This window comes from Condylura cristata, unplaced genomic scaffold (genome assembly GCF_000260355.1).
Source record: "Condylura cristata isolate star-nosed mole 26May11 unplaced genomic scaffold, ConCri1.0 scaffold00005, whole genome shotgun sequence".
In the NCBI taxonomy this organism is placed as follows: Eukaryota; Metazoa; Chordata; class Mammalia; order Eulipotyphla; family Talpidae; genus Condylura; species Condylura cristata.
Window position 1 is genome coordinate 23,836,469 of NW_004567106.1, and position 19,909 is coordinate 23,856,377.

A 19,909-nucleotide genomic window follows, 5' to 3' on the forward strand; every position below is an offset into this window, starting at 1 on the left:
TCCTTTATTCTGACTCAGCTCAGCTTATCATGTCCAGTTATTCCTGGAACCTGAACAAAGAGGACATTTACAAGTGCTTGAGCCTTGTTCACTTAATTATGTGCAAATGTACAATAAATGAAGATATATACCATGATTTATTTACCCACATTTTTTTTTAAAGATTTATTTATTTATTTGTACAGAACTGGGGTATAGGCCAGAGATGCAGGGTGAGAGGATTCACCAGAGACAGAGTGGGGTGCAGAACAGGCAGATCAACAAAACACACTGCTGAGGGGAGAAGCAGGCAGGTCAGGAGAGGTCTGCCACGCCATGTGGCTCTCCTCCAGGGCAGGTGGGGATCGAACTCACGCAGAAGTGGCTTAAGCTTCTTAGTGCAGTGCTTTAACCTGCTGCACACCAGGGAGGGGAGGGCCCTCCCCACTTTTTTTTTTTTTAATACAGGAGGGAAATATTGGAAAAGAAAAAGCCCACAATATAAAACCTATTTCAGGTAACTTAATTGGTACAGCATTGACTTCTACAAATCAAGACAAGTCCTTTTTCTGCTTTAGTAATGGGATGGGTAATTAAAACAAAACACATTTTCATGCAATGACAAATAAGAACATTGTTCATGTTTTAAGTAAAATAAGGGTATTTAATACAATTTATTAGAAAAATATGTACTGTACACTTGCCCACAGTCTGTTATGTTCTATTATGATATTTTCAGCAATCTTCTATTTTTGCTATCTTAAAACAACATTTAGGGCTGCAGTATGCCAGATGGAGTTTTTTCCTTTCCACCCACTTCCCATTGCAAGAGGAAAAAAGGTTCTTCGCATCCTACATGGAAATCTTTCATAAAATCCTTCATCTTTATCAACTCAAGTACCTGAACCACTCAGAAATCACTAAACTTTAACTGAATCAATGTAAGACAAATATTTAGCACAGTAAATAAATGTAAAGTTAACATACAGGCATGCATGGTGATTATTAATAAAAACATGAAAGTTCAAAACAGTTCTACAAAAACAGGACTCGTTCAAAATTAACCTTCCAAAGAAAAATGACATAGTATAATTTAGGGTAAAGATAATGAATTACAACTGACTTGTAATTAAGACATTCCCTCCTCCGGAACTTTATTTAGCTCTCAGGGACTTGAGCTTCTCAAAAGTCTTAATCTTTATGCTATTGATGGCTCCACAAAAAAACCAATGGACAGGAGTTGAGGAAGAGAGTCAGAAAGGTTTGATGGGAGCGAGTGAGATCCATTCTTCTGCAAAACCATCTACACTGTGGCAGAGGAATCGCTAATATTTTAATCGAATCATTGTTCCCTTGTTTATATCTTCACCAATACTTAACATTGGGGCAAACATACAGGTTGTAGCTAAGGCTGTAGCTTCTCTGGCTTTTCAGTCTCTCTCCTCTAGCCCTGCTCCCCGCCACTACCCCCAACCTTGTGCCCTCACCACTCTAGGTTCTACTTGTAGAGCATAGCACCCTCTCCTGCATCAGGCCCGTTAGCATCAGCACATCTCTCTGGAATGCCTGTCATTCCTCACTTCATATTCATGTCCCTTCATATTCTATCTGTCTTCTTAGACCAGCTGAGGTCGGGGTTAGAAGGTTCCATAGTATCCTGCATGAAACTTACTGTATAGGTAGCTGAGTTCAGCCTCTGAATTTCTTGGAAAGGATTAGCTCCTTGAGAGCACTGATGTCTCTTGATATTGCTTCATGTTTCTATTTCTCCAAGCCTTAGCAGTACCCAGTTATCATGAAGTACCACCCACCTGTCTTTTCCCTATCTTTTTGTCTTAGAGCTTCTATTATAAATCCAAATGAAACCAAACCATCAAAAACTTCTAGTGTTACCTGATCAGACAACAATCTATACAGTATTAGCATTGTTCTATTAATGCTGTTCAGGTCTTGATGAGGAGTGGAGTAGAACAGAACACAAGGCTACTTACTCAGTGACCCTTATCACTGAGAGGGTTAAAAGCCAAAGATAAACTGTTTTTCAATACTGCCTTTAACGATTTATCAAACACATTAGACATGATATGGCTGCTTTAATACTACAAGTAAAGAACTTCATAAACTGAGGTACCAGTTTACCAAAGGGAATACATACACAGGGGAACATTTGACAACATAAGTTTGATCCATATAACTGAGCTAGTATCAGTTTTTTTTAAAAAAAATTAATTTCTATATGTATTTACATTCTTGTTCATTTTAAAACAATATTTGCTTCCCCCTCCCCCAATCTGCCAATGCACCATCACCACAGTCCCCCACACTCCTCCCTCCCTTTTTCCTGCCTCTCTCCCTTCCCCTCCCCTGCAGGATATCTCTATAGTTGTCTTTTTTGTTTTGTTTAATTTTGTAATAACAATACAATTCCCCCCCATGTCTTATTTGCTTCTCTATATTCCTTCTAGAAAATGAAACCATTCAATATTTTTCTTTTTCCTTCTGACTTAACTCACAGAACATGATCCCTTCCAGCTCCATCCATATTGCTGCAAATGGCATGAGCTTATCTTTTTTGATTGCTGAGTGGTATCAGTTTTCTTAATTGAGTCTTTTAAGATAAACTTGAATATTTTCAGAAAAATAAACACATAACACAATGACAAACTCCTCTTTTTAAAAAATGCTGAAACTACTTTTTAAAAATGTCGGAACTTGCAATGGGTTTCATGTGATAATCTAAAAATACAACTAATGAGCAGATGGCTCCAGACAGCACGCGCACATCCCGGACTCGCACTGGCGGCCTACTTGCCATTTTTCTGGAGTTAAAAAAAAAAAAAAAAAAAAAGACCCCTAACAGAAAATAATTTAAAAAGTGCACAAAGTAAACCAAACCTGTAAACCTTTCTTTTGAATAAAGAAAGCCATGGATTGCTACAGCTGTAGAAAATGTTAAAGGTATTCCCTTCTTTCTGAAAGTCTTGAAATTAAACACTTCATCAAAAGACTGTCCTGAATGGTTACTTGTTTTCTCTGTGTAAATCTTTTTCCTTGCTAAACTCTAAACTTCTAGGAGGCAAAAACAATCTTTGATCACTTTTGCATTACTCTGTGGTCACTTTAATCCAGACTGAAAATGATTTCCAACAATGAACTCAAGGAAGCCTATTCCCTTTGAAAAGTACCTTCGTACAAAATCAACACAGGCAGGGCTTGTCACTAAGAAAAATAACGTGGTTTTTACATTACAGTTTTTCAGTTTACAAGTGAGCAATTAATATAGTATGAGTTGCCAACTACATAAGAATTCTGGTTTTTAATACTAAGCAATAGAGTTATAAAATTCTATTTGATTTGGGCCTCCCTGGTGGCAGAAGGGTTCAAGTCTCACCACTAGCAGTCTATGGGCAGCCATGACAGACAAGTTCGATTCCTGGCCAGAGATCTGACTTACATGGTGCCAACAGATTTCTCCTGTCTTGCCTGCTGCTCCCCTCAGCAGTGTCTTTCAATCTACCTGTTCTGCTCCCTACTCTGTGTCTGGTGAATCCTCTCACCTTCTACACTGCTAGCCTAGACCCAGCACTTGTATTCATAAATAAATACATCTTTAAAAAAAATTCTATTTTTGTTTAGGTAGTTTCTTGCTTAAACTAAATTACCGGTAAACTTCAAATAATGTCAAGATTGTTCTTAACTTTTTTGCCAAGATGTATAAGGCAAGTTTGGAAATAGACTGACAAAACTACGATTTTCTTTAGTTTCCTTATATTTATGTTATAAAAACAGAACATAACCCAAAGGAATAGACAAAGTTTGGAAAAGCCAGAAATGTGAAATGTGAATGACAGCAGTCAGAATACACCAAACCACTTCTCCCCTAATGATCCTTGGACAAGGAGCCCTTTGACGTAGGCAGAATTCCAGGATGAGGCTGCAGGAAACAGGGAAAGGAAATTCCGGTTGGGGTTGAGTGATAGGGACCCTACCCTGGCAGCAGACCATGCCAAGATTCAGTTTCAGAACAAGCAAAATCCCCTTCCCACCCATACTTCATGAGTGAATTAGAAAAGGGGAAGGAAGTAGGGTGGGTCCCCACACTTAACAAAAGGCCTGAAGAAAAAGCGGTGGGGAAAGGGAGGGATATAGACAGAGTTCCTAGAGAAAGTACTGCTGAACAGGCTTCCACATATATTTGATAGATCTTCATTCCCCAAATTTAGCATTTTGACTTCCTTTTATGAAGATGAACAAGGTCAATAGCCAGTGGTTCCTCTTCATTTCTAGAATGAAGTAAATTCTTAACCCCCAAATTCTTCTACAATCCGGTCCCTTTTTAAAGATGTCTCACTACATCTTCCCTCTCTTGCTTCTGATGACATGGAATGGTTGTGGTTTTCTGGAAATATTTTGTATTTTGACATTTATTTTTCTTATGCTATTCTTCCCATTAGGAGTGCTTTTCTTCCATATGAATTGTTTAATTAAATTCAACCAAAACCTAGTTTAAGGACTATGTTAAACTCTGTTCTGCTAGAAGAGAGAATCTTGCTTCCCACAAGTATAAGTTTCTCTAGCCCCCATGCAGCTCTCTGAGTATTATTATCACAATTTCCTTGAATCTCAGTTATTTGTGTCAGTCTTTGCTTTTTTCCCCCACCCCCAATCAGATCATACTCCTTCCAGGTAGGAACTTCCAATATTATTCTGAATCTCCTACGTTGGTTCTACCAAAGGTATACTGAGTGACTAAATGACCAAAAGTACTCAAGTGACACTAGCTCAGACAGTCTGGGTGGGAAGGCATTCCTAAAACCATAGATAATTATGAAGAAGGTGTAGATAATCATTGTAGGTAATGCCAAAAACTTTGGTCAAATAAGTCACTTATTTTGGTGCTACAGAGATTCTGTTTAAGGTATTTTCAAAAGGTCTGAAGACAAGGGTTTATGTGTTCCTCATACTATTAGCCAGAAATCCCATTTGACAATGTTAATGAGATAAACACTGTGTATTTTAGCATATATCACAGACACCTGAAATATATCACAGGAAAACAAAGCAAGGTAAATTTATCATGTAGCTTTTTGGCAAAGGACACCAACCATTCATATGTTAAACAGAACATTCTTATGTTCTATCACTGTATCAAATAAGCTTTAATAAAAATTCAAAAGTTGCTTAGTACAAAACAGAACACTCCCCCACTATTAACAGTCATTAAATTATGCCAATTTTATTACCTGAATTACTCTCAACATCTATGACCTCATTTCCTATAATTATAGCCCTGGTTCAGGGCTGACTTACTATTATAGCTTTCTAAGGGATCTCTGACACTTTTCTCTTCCTATCAGTTTCCCACCTAAGTCAATGCTGAGGAGACTTACAAAGATCATGTTTGACTGTGCCACTTCCCTTCCACAGGGTGACTTATGGCCTTTCAAAACCAAATTCTAGCATCCCTACAGCCTACCCTCTGCATTCCCCATGAATCACTGGGTGCTCAAGTCATGCATCTTCTTCTGCTCCTATGCCTTAATCGCTCGTCTCTGTGATGACCCTATGTGACAAAAGTCATGCTTCAAGGTCAAGCACAAAAGTTCTCATTTAGTAACATATACTCCTGTCTTTTATTGTTATGATCACAAAATAAAGACTATGAAATATGATGCCTATGTAAGATGTAATTTCTTTGAAGAGTCAGTAACCAAACACTAATCCCACTATCATAATGTTTACCAGGAAGAGTCAATTTCTGTACCCCTCTTGAAGTTCTCAGGTAATAATTTTCAACACTTAGAAATGAGTGCTGGCTAATTTTACCTACATCTAGCTAGTAAAAATAGGAAAACCAAGTGCTTCCTGAGAAATCTGTGATAATTATACATTTAACTTTTTGTTTTTTTTTAGAAACACCTTGGCAAAAGCACAGTGAAGTGTTTCTCTAATTGCACACATTTATAATCATGGCATTTACTAGTTTAAGGAAGTATTAAAAATGCCTACTCTGAAAGCTCTAAGACCCTTCAATTTGTAACAAGATATGCCAGCTTTATTTTATCAAATTCATCTTTCTTATGCAGTAGCACTTCAAAGTAGCTTTCTCATCTTGGCATGTATGTATAAAAAAGGATGAGGCATTCTAGAATTGGAGGAGCAATGTAGTTTAGTAGAAAAGAATGATTCACTAGGCAACTTGGATTCTAAGTGCAATGTTATCACTCTCTACTTAACTATCTTGGACCTAGGAATGACAGATTAAGTAGCTGAAGTATTTAAAAATCAAAAAAGAAAGGAAATCTGTATGTAACTCCAGGGTTTAGTCATTATTGTTACTGTTATAACAAGAAGAGGAAACAGTAGACTTAGGTTTACATTAAGTAAACTGCAGTTTCCTTTGTACATGCTGTTATTAGACTGAGTTTTCAAGAGCAAGGACACATGACTGATACTGAAAAGAAGGCAGGGCAGAAAAAACCAAAAAGGCTGCATCGAGCTCATGGACACAGTGATCTTCAAGCACAAGCAACGATATAGATGATACAAACACTTAAAATATAAGAGAGTAAAATAATCTGCCAAATGATTTTTATTCCTAATAAATTATTGTAAAAACCACAAATGTGTAGTGTCAAACAACCTATTTAATGAAGTACTATATAAGTATCATCTTTTGGTCATCCTGCAGGAAAGATATCAAAGAGTGATAAAGTTTATATTTAACACGAAGATGAAAGATTCCTAACACGCACCTTGTCTCGCTTTAAGTTTCAATAGGAAAGTCTAGAAAGGAAAGATCATCTTTCTTATGTTTACTTATTTATTATCTTTCCTCTCAGAAGTATGAGCTCTTCAATGCATCCATATTATGACATTCATGTAAGCAGTGAGAAACATTAGTATTTTAATTTACAATCTTAAAGGGTTAATGGTAACAGAGAGTAAATAACCATAATCAAAGCTACAAATCTTCTGGCACTAAATTTGTCTCATGTTGTCTTTACAATTACCAGCATCAAGTTTAGGTTTGTACTGTTACATATTTGGAAGGTAATTATAATTTTCTTAGTTGTAACTGTAATATTCTAGATTCAACTAAATATAAAACAAAGGTAATGCAGGTACCTCTGTAGTAACTGGTAAGCTGCGGCTTAAGACTGATTTCTAACCCTGGGGAGACAGTACTCTACTGTCTGATTGTGATTTTAAAAGATCATGACCTACCGTAGGTTGTCCCTGGTCCAATGGATCAATATGCAGTCCACTATAAAATATGTCACTCATTTTAAGGACCAACAAGAAAAAAAAATTCTCACAAACTATAATTTGCTTTCATGCCATTGATCTTTAAATTCATGCTGGTTTCAGAGATGGAAAAATGTGGGATAAACTGCTCTTTGAAATCAATAACATGGAACACAAAAGCCACTCTTCTAAATAAAATACAACAAAAGGAGTATTGTTTTAAGAAATTTCACCCCCACACTAGCATATTCAAATACTGTAAGGACACACAAAGGTGAGGAGTCAGTTTTTGATTCAGGTAACCCTGAGCTTTTTACAACTTGAACAAGTGCCAAAACTTTCCAGCAGTACCTCATAAAGTGAATGAGCCAAACTTAAAGTCAACAGCCACCCCTGAGATAGTTCAATGGGAAGGCTCTGAAGTGTTTTATTTTATTCTCCCCCTTGAGACACTAACTGCAATGACTAGATGCTGTATGTTATAAACTAAAGAGCCTGCCATTTTTTAACATCTCACATCCTCTCCTGCTTGGTTAAAGGCTGGTATTTGTACTGATGACCTTAGAGAAAAAAGAACATGAAGTATTTTTTTTTTCCCTCTTGGAAAGGGTTGAAAATAAAATTCCAAAGGAAAACCAAAGTCAGAGAAAAACATGCTTATAAGCACTGAGGAATTTTCCCTTTCATGAGCAATACTGATAGTTCCGTATTGAAGAGTGAAGTCTTAAAAACAACAACAAAAAGTCAATACACAACAATGTATGGCAGAAGAGAGAGGTCCCATTGTCTCCCTGGCATGACAACAGCATTCTCAGTTCTGAGGCACAATCTGAATAACTACTTTCAGGAGGACTGAGCAGAGCGTCCCTTTCCTCCAGTTTAAGCACACACAATATAACTCTTGTTGGAACACAAACATTTCATAAGATACTGGAAAAACTCCCTCTGGCTCTCCTGCTTGATGAGGGCATCAACTATCTATTTTCTGTTCATATCATTTTTAGTGATTTTATTTGGTAACAGCATCCACCCTTTTGTTAAACATAAAAAAGGACGTGGGAATTTTCTTTCAAACTTTATCTTCAACAAACTATCTTATAGATAAACTCCCAAAATAAAACCTAAAGCCATCAACTCAGGGTCATAAGAAGACATGTATTCATATTTGCTTACATGTGTCCTTATAGTTTCTGTATGACTTACTTTTCAGATGTGTCCTTATAAATCCAGTGGCATAGCTATCAGTTAGGTCTATAAGCAACTATCATTTTTACAAAGAAGGATGCTTTTGGAAGGAAATAACCAAAAGCTAAAGAATTTTAAATAGTCTTTTCTTCAAATACACACCCAGTCAGAAACATTTTTCTACCCCCTTAAAACCTGAATCCCCAAGAGGAAAATGGCTTACGTGTTCAGACTTCTCCTGGTCTTTTTTGTCCGTCTGCAAGAACTGACAGTTTTCTCTTGCCAGCTTCTGAACCAGTTCAATTCGTCCAATATCATCTCTTTCCTGAAGCTTGCACATCACCCCTGCCTTAAGAGTTGGAGGAAAAGCGAAAATATACTTAAATCCACAGTCCCAGGACATGACACCACTGCAAATTTCACTTTATGATAAGTTCATCATTTCTATCGCCTGGATTAAATCGTGGCGTTGGTTTAAAAACAACAACAAAACTTTGCCTTTCCAAATTGAAATTCTATTATTTTAGTCTAGCAATGCCATGCCAAAAAACTAAACATTGAGCTCATGCATCAATCTACTTTAAGAGAGAAGAGTAGAGTGGACTAAATCATTTGCCACTAAAGTGTGTTCCTGATATGCCACGATTTGTTCCTGACAGCCTGTTTCCTGTTACATAAGCCTAGCAAGAGGTTAAAAACTCATGGGAAAGTTAGCCAGGAACCACTCTGGCAATAAGGGGGAAGTGATACACAGTACTAAAAATAACAGTACACAACCTCCTAATTCTTTTGCTCTACCAGATCATTCCATGCACAAATACACAGCAAGAAGATCACAAGATAATTTGCTTTTTCACAAATGGAAAGTTACCCTGGGACATTATTAGGAAAAACTGCTAGTAAATTAGAAAACAGTGAAAAGTTTATTGAATAAAAAAAAAATTGGGAAAAGAAAGTCAACACTCCTATATCAGGGCTTGGAAATGATTCAAAAGACATTGTATTCTTCCTAAGGCCTAAGTACCTAAGTGATAATAATACGGAAAAAATTCTACAACTTTGATTAAAAGGTTGTAGCACACAAATTATAAACTATTTCTGTTTAAATTTTTTTAAAAAATGGCTCATATCTCATAGCAGGACATGATCTAGTAAAGAAATCTGAAGTCACTCCTGGCAGAGCAGTCAAACTATTACATTTTTGCTTTACCCAGTATAATCCGTAGGCTTTGAATGAACTCAGCAACACGACCAAATACAGACAAGTGGTCAGTAAGAGATCCACAGCTTCATGGCTTTAATGGTTTGTGATAAGGATATCCATTTTGTGGAGTGGGCATCAGTGAAATGGAGCCATGCCTGCATAGTGATGAATAAATCTTTATTCCTAAGGGCAGGACAACTCCGAGCAGTTGCTTCAACAATTAGGAAGGAAAACAAAAATACCTGAAGTGGCCCAAACCACAATTTCCTACAGGACAGCAAGTGGAGTTCTTCCATCAAAGTCTCAGATTTATCTTTACAACATCCCCCACAATGAACCTCCAGCTTGTTTCTGAAGTTTCCTTAGACAGGGATCTTAGTTTCTCTTAAAACAGCCTGTGTGCTGTTGAAAAGCCAGGGTTATTGGAAAGCCCTGTAGCAGGCTAGACAAAACTCTGAAACCACTGAACTTCAATCCATGAGTACAGTTTTTTCTTTTAAAATAACTGCACCTAGTCACTATTTCTTCTACAATATGACAATAACTATATTTAGAAATATATTAAGTATGTAATATCTTCTGAGTAATTCTCAAGTATATCTCCCAGTTCATTATTTAATTAATTCATTTATTTACTTAACAGATTTTATTTGAGCAACAACCATGTGCCCAGATCTACCATATACTCTGCAGATACAGCAGTGAACAAAACAATTAAAAACCAAGTCACATGTGTTACGGAGCTACATTCAACATGGAATGTGGATTACATAGACAATGAAATGTCACAGGATAATACATGGTAGGAAGGAAAGTAAAACAGGGTAAAGAGGCAGAGAAATGATCTGAGGGCTTATTAAGAAAAATGGTATTTGAATGAAGAACTAAAGGAAATAAAAAAAGTTTTTTCAAGCAGAGGAACCAGTGTATAAGGGTCTTGAGGCCTGAATATGCCTGGCACCATTTAAGGAAGAAGAGTACAGTTGGCTGGAGAGGAGTTGTGTGGAGAAATGTGGAGGGGCAGGCCTGAGAGATGATGGGACGTTATATTACGTGGCTTTCTAGCTGACAGTGTACAAGATTAGATTTTTTTTTTTTTCCTGAACATAGCACTGGCATATTGTGACTTAAATTTTAACAGGTTCATTCTGCCCTCCTGTGTTGAGATAGACTATTGGGTGGCGAGAAACAGTTGCAGCTACAAGACCAGTTAGGAGACTGATCTCCAGACAAGAGATGGATTAGACTTGGGATAGCAGTAGATACGGTGAAAAGTGGTTAGAATCTGCATATACTTCAAAAGTAGGGCCTAGCAGACTGTTTTCTCCTTGATATTTTCCCTGAGCACTTGGAAGAGTTGATAGTCATTTTGTGAGACTGGAAAGACAGGAAAAGACTTGGGAAGGAACATGGCAACTAGACATCCAAGTGCAGGTGCTAGGTTGGTAATCTGGATGGAGTTTCATGGGGCTTGAGATAGGAGCTTGAGGTAATCCTAGTACATTTGGTATTAAAAGCTGGAGAAATAGGTGATGTTACCAGGAGTGTGACATAAACAGAGAAAAGAAGTTTAGGAATTGGGTCTAATGCTTAGACTTTGGAAAAATGAGGGTTAATCAGAAAAACAACCTATAAAGAAGTGCTTTAGGAAGAGAGCTTGGTGAGTAGTAAAGATGGTGTTTCATGGAGGAGAGACTAAAAAGCTATCAAATGCAGCTAATATTGCAAATGAGATGGTTTCAACAGAATTGGTTCCAAATTTGACAGAAATAATTGGTAAGTTTTTATATAGTATTTTTTGAGGAAAAAACTGATTGAGGAAAAAGTAGTTGGGCTCAACAGAAAATGAGAGACAATTCTTATGTTACAATAAATGGCATATAAGCTAAAGTGTGATGTGGAAGGGTGTTTTGTTCATTTGCTTGTTTAGGGTGAGGGATATTCCAGCATATTTGTCTTTTTAGAAACCAACCACTCGAGAAGCCAGTATGATAATACAGAGGGAGAGAAAGCATTTTTAGGAGTGATATCCTTAGCAGGGAAGAAACCCTGAAGACCTACTCTCAGACAGAAACGTGTGTGTATTTCCCTCACTGTAACAGGAGGAAAGGTGAAGAGCAGGAGTAATTAAATAGGTAGGTTGGAATATCTGATGGTAGGAACATGAGGTAATTCTTTTCTGAAGACTTTTATTTCCCAGAGATAGAAGAAGTTAAAAGATCTAAAAATAAAACCACACAGATCCAGAGAAACGGCTCAGGGAAGATACTGGAGGTAGGAAAAATGAAAGTAGTGTGGTCTTTTCAGTTGTAAACACCGACAAACTTTTTGGTAAAGGGTCTGAATGTAAAATACATTAAGTTCTCGCTTAACACTGTCAGTAAATGCTTAGAAATATAGATATAAGGGCAGTGAGGACAATAAAAGCAGACTTCTAAAAAATAACATTTTGTTCATTATGGACCCTGGGTTTTGGTTTTGTTGCCACTGTTATAATGAAATAACATTGTTCATGAATCTGGGGTGTTCAATGCTTAGTGGACCATACGGTCTCTGGCAAACTACACAATTTTCTACAGCTTTAAAGCAAAGGCATCAAAGCCAGTATACAAATGAATGAACTCTTTATTTACAAAAACAGGCAATTGGCTGGAGTTTGTTAACTCCTGACCTAGGAGGACAGGAAACTGGTCAAGTAGGTTATAAAGGGCCCTCATGGTTTTCCATCCTGGTCATCCTTCATAGGGCATCTTTTTTTTTTTTTTTTTTTTTTTTTTTTTAATGAGGCCTAGACAGCTAAGATAGTTTATAAGCACATCTTTAGAAGCAGCATACTGATACGGATGTTTTTTGGTGGGGGTTGAAATGAATGTATCAAAATAAGCATTTTTCATTATAGATACTGGCAAAGCCAATATCATTTGCAAACACTTGCCTCTTTGACCACTACACACAGAGGAGGCAATGAGGGATTTACACAAAATTGATCCTACCTGAGAACCTGGAACACCTTCAGCCTCTGTGACAGGACCATGTTTCTCACTGTTTTCCTCATTTTGCTCAAGAGCTTTAAAAACAAACAAACAAAAAGAACAATATTAGACAAATGTAGCCAACAAAATAAAACTTCAGATCTTTTCTTGTCAAACAGATATCTGTACATAAAACATTTATTAAATCAGTGGCAATGAAAAAGCTTAATCTCAATTCTTCTCTTTATCTAAACCCATCGAAGCATCACCATGTCAATACTGTGTTTCCCTCATGAGGGAAAATAGGGATATAGATGATGACTCACTTAGAGAGTCATATTTTATGTTTTTTTGGTCTAATGGGCAAGGGTTAATTAATAAAGGAAGCACAATATTTTATGTATAGTTTTCTCAAAGGATTTTTACTATGAAAGTCTAAACTGCAGCATCTTAATGTCATCTCTTTTCCCATTCCCCTCTCCCTCCAATAGCTCATTGATAAGTCCACATTACCCCTTCTGCACTGGTGCAATAATCTCCTAATGCAAAACCTTGATTCTAGGTTCCCCACATATGATCCATCTTTGGCATAATTGCTAAAATAGTTTCAAAAAATAATACATGCCAACATGCCATGTTTTGGCCTATATATCACTTATTGAGTCTCAACTACTCATCACTGAAGGTTTGCCTCGAATTCTCTTGCTCCCTGCTAATCTCCAGTTTCACACTGATATTCAACAAAAAAAGGTAATGTCCTCAACTCTGATCCAAGTACAATGATCTAGTTATTTTTCTTTTTCTACAGTTTTCTCTTTAAATAAATACCTATTTAGTATCTACTCTATGATTGGGTTTGGGGTTATTCCTGAGAACAAGCCAGATAAACCCTTGACTTCATGGAATCTATACACTAACTGAGGAGCTAACCAAAGAACAAGAACAACTACATCTATGAATACTAATAACAAAAAATTTAAAAAATAAGATGGAATTAAAGGTCATGAGATGACAAAAAACCAACTGAGAGAAGTTATTTCAGAAAGGTCAAGAATGTTGCTTCTTTGAAGAATTGCTATTTGGGTTGATATCGAAAGTTTGAGATGGAGTCATCCATGGCACGTTGGAGTGACACAGGTCAAGTCAGGAAAGAGCAAAGAAGACTATGTAAATTCAGTGGTTAGCCTAAGAACATGAAGAATTTGAAATTGGTAATTGTATGATTTGATGAATATTTTCTGAAGAGCTTTTAGTAAGCTTCTTTGTCAAGAACACACTTAAAAAGAAAAGAAAAGAAAAAAAAAAAAGCAAGAGAAAAAGCAGGGAGTCCAGAGATGATAATAGCTCAGACAAACTGAAGAAACATGGGGGGATTTGAGCTGTATTTCTAGACAACATGAACACAGGGGAAGAGAAAAAGGAGATGGGGAGAAGAACAATTAAGTCATTCATTATATCCGTCATACATTTATTCTTTCTGCTCTCTCTATCAAAAGCATACAACTTCATTGACAGTGAAGCTGTTCTACTCTACTTCTAGATTCAGAGTGCACTGTTTTGTGTAAATTTGAACATGTGTTTTCTGCTCTGGATTTTTAAAATATCAATTTCATGTATTTTCTGTCTTTGTGTGTTTTTTATGTCTACTCTGTGGTGTTACCCTGGAGCCCACTTAAAATACTTTAGCGTTTATACGCTCTGTAAAAAAATAATAGGGACAAAGTAACCAAAATGGCATGATTTGACTACTCCTACTTATGTAAATTACTTATTTTATGACTATTTAATATAAAATGGTGTGGGGAGGAGAAGGTAACTAGGATAACTCCTGCCAACTTAGTATCTAAAAGCAAGGCAAGGAGGGTGGAAATGGGCAGAAGTTTTCCTTCTATTTCAGTGAAAGTTTCCATTCATGCTGTTTAAAGGGGATCCCCTGTTGTTCCTGTTGCCTGACTAGGAAGAAATTTAAGAATAAAGAAAAACACTCGTGTTCTTTCTAAAAAACTAGAGACAAAGAATGCAAGGGGGGAAATATCAAATAACATCCTAGATTCTACTTCAAACTGTAGTGTGCCATAGAAGTAAGAAGTTCCCTTTATTGAAATAATATAAGAAGTCTTTCTTCATCTGTAATAGAGAGTAATTTTCTTTGAAGCCAATTTTATATTGTCCAATGAGGCTTAATTTTTCTCATGGTACTTTTTTATGCTAACTTTGACTTTTTTTGTTTTTGTGGATCTGATAAAACAATTTTTTTTTATGGATTTACCATTGTTTTACTATATTGTGTGAGTTCAAAAGCAACAGCTTTACACTTTGATGTATGTATATAACACCCACTGCCACAGTACATTCAAGACCATTCACCATCCCAGCTTTATTTCAGTTTTGCAATTAAAAATTTTGGAATATTCTGCCCCTCCCTGGTGGCGCAGAGGGTTAAAGCACAGCACTGAGAAGCTAAAGCCACTTCCGCATGAGTTCAATTCCTGCCTGATCCGGAGGAGACCACATGGCGTGGCAGACCTCTCCTGACCCGCCCACTGCTCCCCTCAGCAGTGTACTGTATCGATCTGCCTCCCCACTCTGTTCTGCTCCCCACTCTGTCTCTGGTGAAGCCTCTCGCCACCCCTGCACCTCTGGCTTGTACCCCAGTTCTGTATGCATAAATAAATCTTTAAAAAAATTTTTTTTGAATATTCTTATCTACTAAATTCATGTTTTTGTTTTTGAAATAAAAGCATTCTGGGGTATAAACATTTCTTTTTCCTATTATACTATGACACAAAATGCACAGGATGGAGAGTTAACACTTTTTTTTTTTTGAGATTTAGGCAAACTTTTTTTTTAAGATGTATTTATTCATGCATACAAAATTGGGGTACAGGCCAGAGGTGCAGGGGCGGTGAGAGACAGAGTGGGGAGCAGAACAGGCAGATGGACGAAGTACTCTGCTGAGGGGAGGAGCAGGTCATGAGAGGTCTGCTACACCATGTGAGTCACCTCTGGGGCAAGGATCGAACTCATGCTGAAGTGGCTTTAGCTTCTTAGTGCTGTGCTTTAACCCGCTGTCACCAGGGGGGGCTTAGGCAAGCTCTTAATATGTAGAAATAGATTCAAAGGAAGAAGAGATTAATATAAAAGTAAACTTGGGGGAAATTTAATTCAATATTCCTAGCAACAACAATGCTACAATTCTTGTTACATCTTTTTAAAGACCTGTGATTCCTTGCCTGGAGTTACATACACTTTGGTTAACAGAATGAGAATTAGAAACACAAGCAAGGGACTGAGCAATCCACCTCAATGTGCCTAATGGAGAGATTCAAAGTTCTGCAGAATTTGACCTCAGTACCCTGATGGTGAGACAAGGGCATGGTTTCCGCTAACACAGACATAACAAATTTCTTGGAAATGCTGAAAAACTGCTATCCTAAAATGCAACTGAGGCAGTGGTTTACATATCTATAGCACTTGGGAATAAAAATATTCTGGACTTCCAAGGCTTTATGACCTTCCCGTGAAGTAGATACAGGAAATACACAGTTCATCACCTAAAAGGGAGCAGTATATTGACCCTTTAATATAAAGATTAGTGTCAAAGAATAAATAAGGAGTCAATTTCTCTGTTCATGTGCCCTAGTCATGTGGGGCATGTGCTGGAAGGATGAAGAAGCAGTTATTTACATTTTGGGGCTTAATTTTCCTTTTATCTGATCAGAATAAGAGTATGCTAGGAAAAGTTTCCTATACAAATATTGATTCTGGGAAAGTTCCCTTCCGTGGAACACGTACACAGGAATGACAGCCTCTGGGACTGAGGGAGGCTAGGAGCCTCATTCTGCCAACACAAACCATCCCCTTATCTCTCAACACACAGAGTCAAAAAGTAAGAAAAGGCTTTTGGAAATGATTTATCACAACAAGAATCACAAGCACAAAGTCTGAAGCATCTATTTGGAATAATAAACATAAAGTCACATGAGAACAAAAGCACATGAAGATTAATTAGCACTAATTCACTTTAGAGTACTTAGTTTAAGTGTACCTAATTGTAAGATAGTCAGGGGCAACTGGAGATGAGCTACTATTGGCAGCTCCAAGGGAGTTTAGGATCTGTAGCATGGTCTTTTCTGGCTGCCTTGGGGACAGTAAATTCCCTCTCCCCACAATTTACAAGGGGGTTTGCTGAGAAAACGCTCCTAAAAACTCTTAGTATATCAGTATTTAAACACAAATAGGATGGATCCTTTGAAAATGATGTTTATTTAAATTCTGCTGGTCAGTTCTGGGAAGGCTCACTAACAAAAAAATTGCATACATAGTGATTGTTATACACTGCAGAAAGCTAGAGTTGACAGTGGTCTTAAAAATCAGCTGAACTATTTTTTTTTTAATAAACTACACATCAACCAAAAAAGTTGCTATGAACAGAAATGTAACATTTTGAATCTCAGAGCAAGAAATCAGCAAATACAGGTAGACACAATCCATTGAGTACTTTGCCAAGAATGAACGTTTTGGCAATTCTAGAATCTTTCCTCTAGGCGGTTTTTCTACATAGAGGAAGCTCTTTTATAAAGGGTCTCATCTGATGTTCACACATCTTGGAGAGTCAAGCAGGGAAAATCATCCCTGTTTTATAGATGAGTTTAAGTTACCTGCCCAAACCCCCCATTTAAAATACATGTATCTAGGCAGCTCAATTCTGCCTAAGACAAGGATGGAGAAATACAGCAAGTTCTGGGGAAAATCCATTCATGTGAATCCTGAATGGTATTTCTTTACATTTAAAAAAATGCTACAAAACAGAATACAATGGAAGGAACAGTGGAAACAGTTAAAACTCGAACTGCATTGCAATGGCAGAAGTATTTTCACAAATGTGGGTAAGAGCACACTAGGTCAGGCTTTTTTGTGTTCTATGGATCGTGGACACAAAAATGCTAGGAAAACACTGAGCTGATTCCAGGCAACAGGAGGCAGACCCCAGTTCTTCATTATCTAAATAATGGGCTATTTTTTTGTACCATTCCTGGAGAGAAGCCACAATATTTATTTTAGGAGGCCACTCAGCTCTCCTCTATCCACCTTCTACAAGGAGCACAGTGCCTGAGAAGTGGCGTGGAAGGGAGCAGGCAGCAGTAAATGCGGATAGAGTGTCTTCATTTTTAACTACCAACCTATGGTCAAAAATGTTTCAATATGCTCAAATCTCTTTATTCCTTGAGAAAGAGCAGTTGCAATTTTTATCTCATCACTATATTTCTTTATCAAAGTTTGAGTAGTGTCCTATATTCATCACCCACACACTCCATATAGTGTTATAATCTGCTCCCTCAGTGTAATTCAAACTTCTCTTTGAAAGCTAATCAATGACCACTAACCCCTGTCCCAACAGTTTCTTTCTTGGGCCCAATCTGTTCAGCTTCTTTGCTGAATTTGAGACTGTTATTTTAAAACTCTTTTCTGGCTGCTTATTATCCTTAAACTCTTAAATAAAAAAAAAGTTTGCCTTAGATTCTCTTTGCCTCTTCAGTGATTTTATCTCTTCCCATGGTTTCAACTTTCAGTGTTGTGCCACTTATTCTCCAACCTATTTTGCACCTCTGCCCTCTTCTCTGAGTTCCAGGTCCTGATCTCCAGACACATATTGAATAATTCCATTTCATAGACCATCACATCTGCTACATAAAGTTGCTATGACAAATGTAGTGGCACAATCTCTATCCTCAAGAAAAGGCCATCTATTTACCAGAGCATTAGGACACGGAGATCTGAAATCCCATGCTTTGCCTTTGATATGTTATACAAGCCTCTCATTCTCTCTGGGTCTCTATATTAGTTTAGATCACCAGCAGGCATCTTCCTATTCTTCCCTCCTCTCAGTTCTCTCCTAAATCCTGGCACTTCTACACTGGAATGCTTCCATCCTTTTTTCCTCTCTGCTACTGTCATAGTGCATGACCTTCACCACCTCTCACTGGGCCACTCCCACTGCCTCCCTGCCAGCCACTCCCTCAATCCTTTCTCCACACAGCTCCCTGCATTCCATTTTCAAGATGCAAGTCTGATTGTGAAATTCCCCCATCTACTGCCTCTCCCCACTTAGAGACTGTAGTCATGCAAGGAGCCCAATGCCAATTCAGGCTACATGACTTCACCCCCAGCACTTTGGATGAGGTAGACTGCCCAGGATGTGCAGGGTTTGAGAGCTTTGATGCTGGTGAGACTCACTCTATTAAATATGGGTCAACATTTAAGCTGAAGCCTCAATCTAGCCTTGTCATCAGATATGAGACTCTCTTGCCAGGTGTGGTCCCACTTCTAACTTGGAATGCCTTTGTTCCCAGGTGACACCTTCCCCCAGATTCCCACATTTTCACCAAGTGACATTCTTCTTGTCAAAGGGGCTCTCCAGCTCAAACACCATTTCCTTTGTGAGGATCCCTCTAATTCCTCATCACCCATCCCCACAGCCCTACACAAAATGAAGAGGCTGTCCTCTTGAACTAACAAAGCTTTTTTTTCTTCACACCTAAGGTTTTTTTTTTTTTTAATATTTATTTATTTATGCATACAGATCTGGGGTACAAGTTGGAGTTGCAATAAGAGGCTTCACCCCAGACAGAGTGGGGATCGATGAAATACACTGCTGAGGGGAGCAGCAGGTGGTTCAGGAGAGGTCTGCCACACCATGTGGGTCACCTCTGGGGCAAGGATCGAACTCATGCTGAAGTGGCTTCAGTTTCTTAGTGCTGTGCTTAAACCCACTGTGCCACTAGGGAGGGCTCAAGGTTTGGTTTTTTAAAGCTGATGTTTTTATAGCAACATATCCAAGCACCTGGAATAATTCCTAGAAGATCGGACTAAATGGTAGTCTATTGAAAGAACAAAGGGAGTAAAAATATAACATGAAGTTTAGATGAGGGACAAGGTAAAATTATAAAAAAGACTTCAAAGAAAAGGTAGGATCTTATTGGTGGGTGAAGTAAGACTAGGAAGAGCAATAAACTGGAAAAAAAAAAAAAAGCACAGGAATCTGATACAGGACCAGTGAATAGTGCAGTGATGGAAAACAGCAGAAAGCAAAGTGGACTTGGATGTTGGACTGAGGAGTTCTGAGGTCATTTAGTATCAAGTGAGGGGAGGTAAGTGAAGGAAATACCACCGCCATTATATAAAATCTGTATAGCTTTTAAGCTATTATGAGCTCAGACACATGCCTTTTTTTTTTTTTTTTAAAGATTTATTTATTTGTGCATACAGAACTGGGGTATAGGCCAGAGGTTCAGGGGCGGCGACAGGCTTCACCAAAGAC

General features: G+C 37.7%; 1 protein-coding gene across 1 annotated transcript in view; it reads right to left on the minus strand.

Moving 5' to 3' along the window:
* The window catches only part of RAPGEF5 (Rap guanine nucleotide exchange factor (GEF) 5), a 155,243-nt gene that overhangs the window by 82,440 nt on the left and 52,894 nt on the right, over positions 1-19,909 (minus strand). The window contains exons 6-7 of the mRNA XM_012721031.1: positions 12,610-12,683; positions 8,636-8,761 (exon numbers count right to left, since the gene is read on the minus strand). Of these exons, the coding sequence (XP_012576485.1) occupies positions 8,636-8,761; positions 12,610-12,683 (200 nt within the window). The remainder of the gene's footprint in view (positions 1-8,635; positions 8,762-12,609; positions 12,684-19,909) is intronic.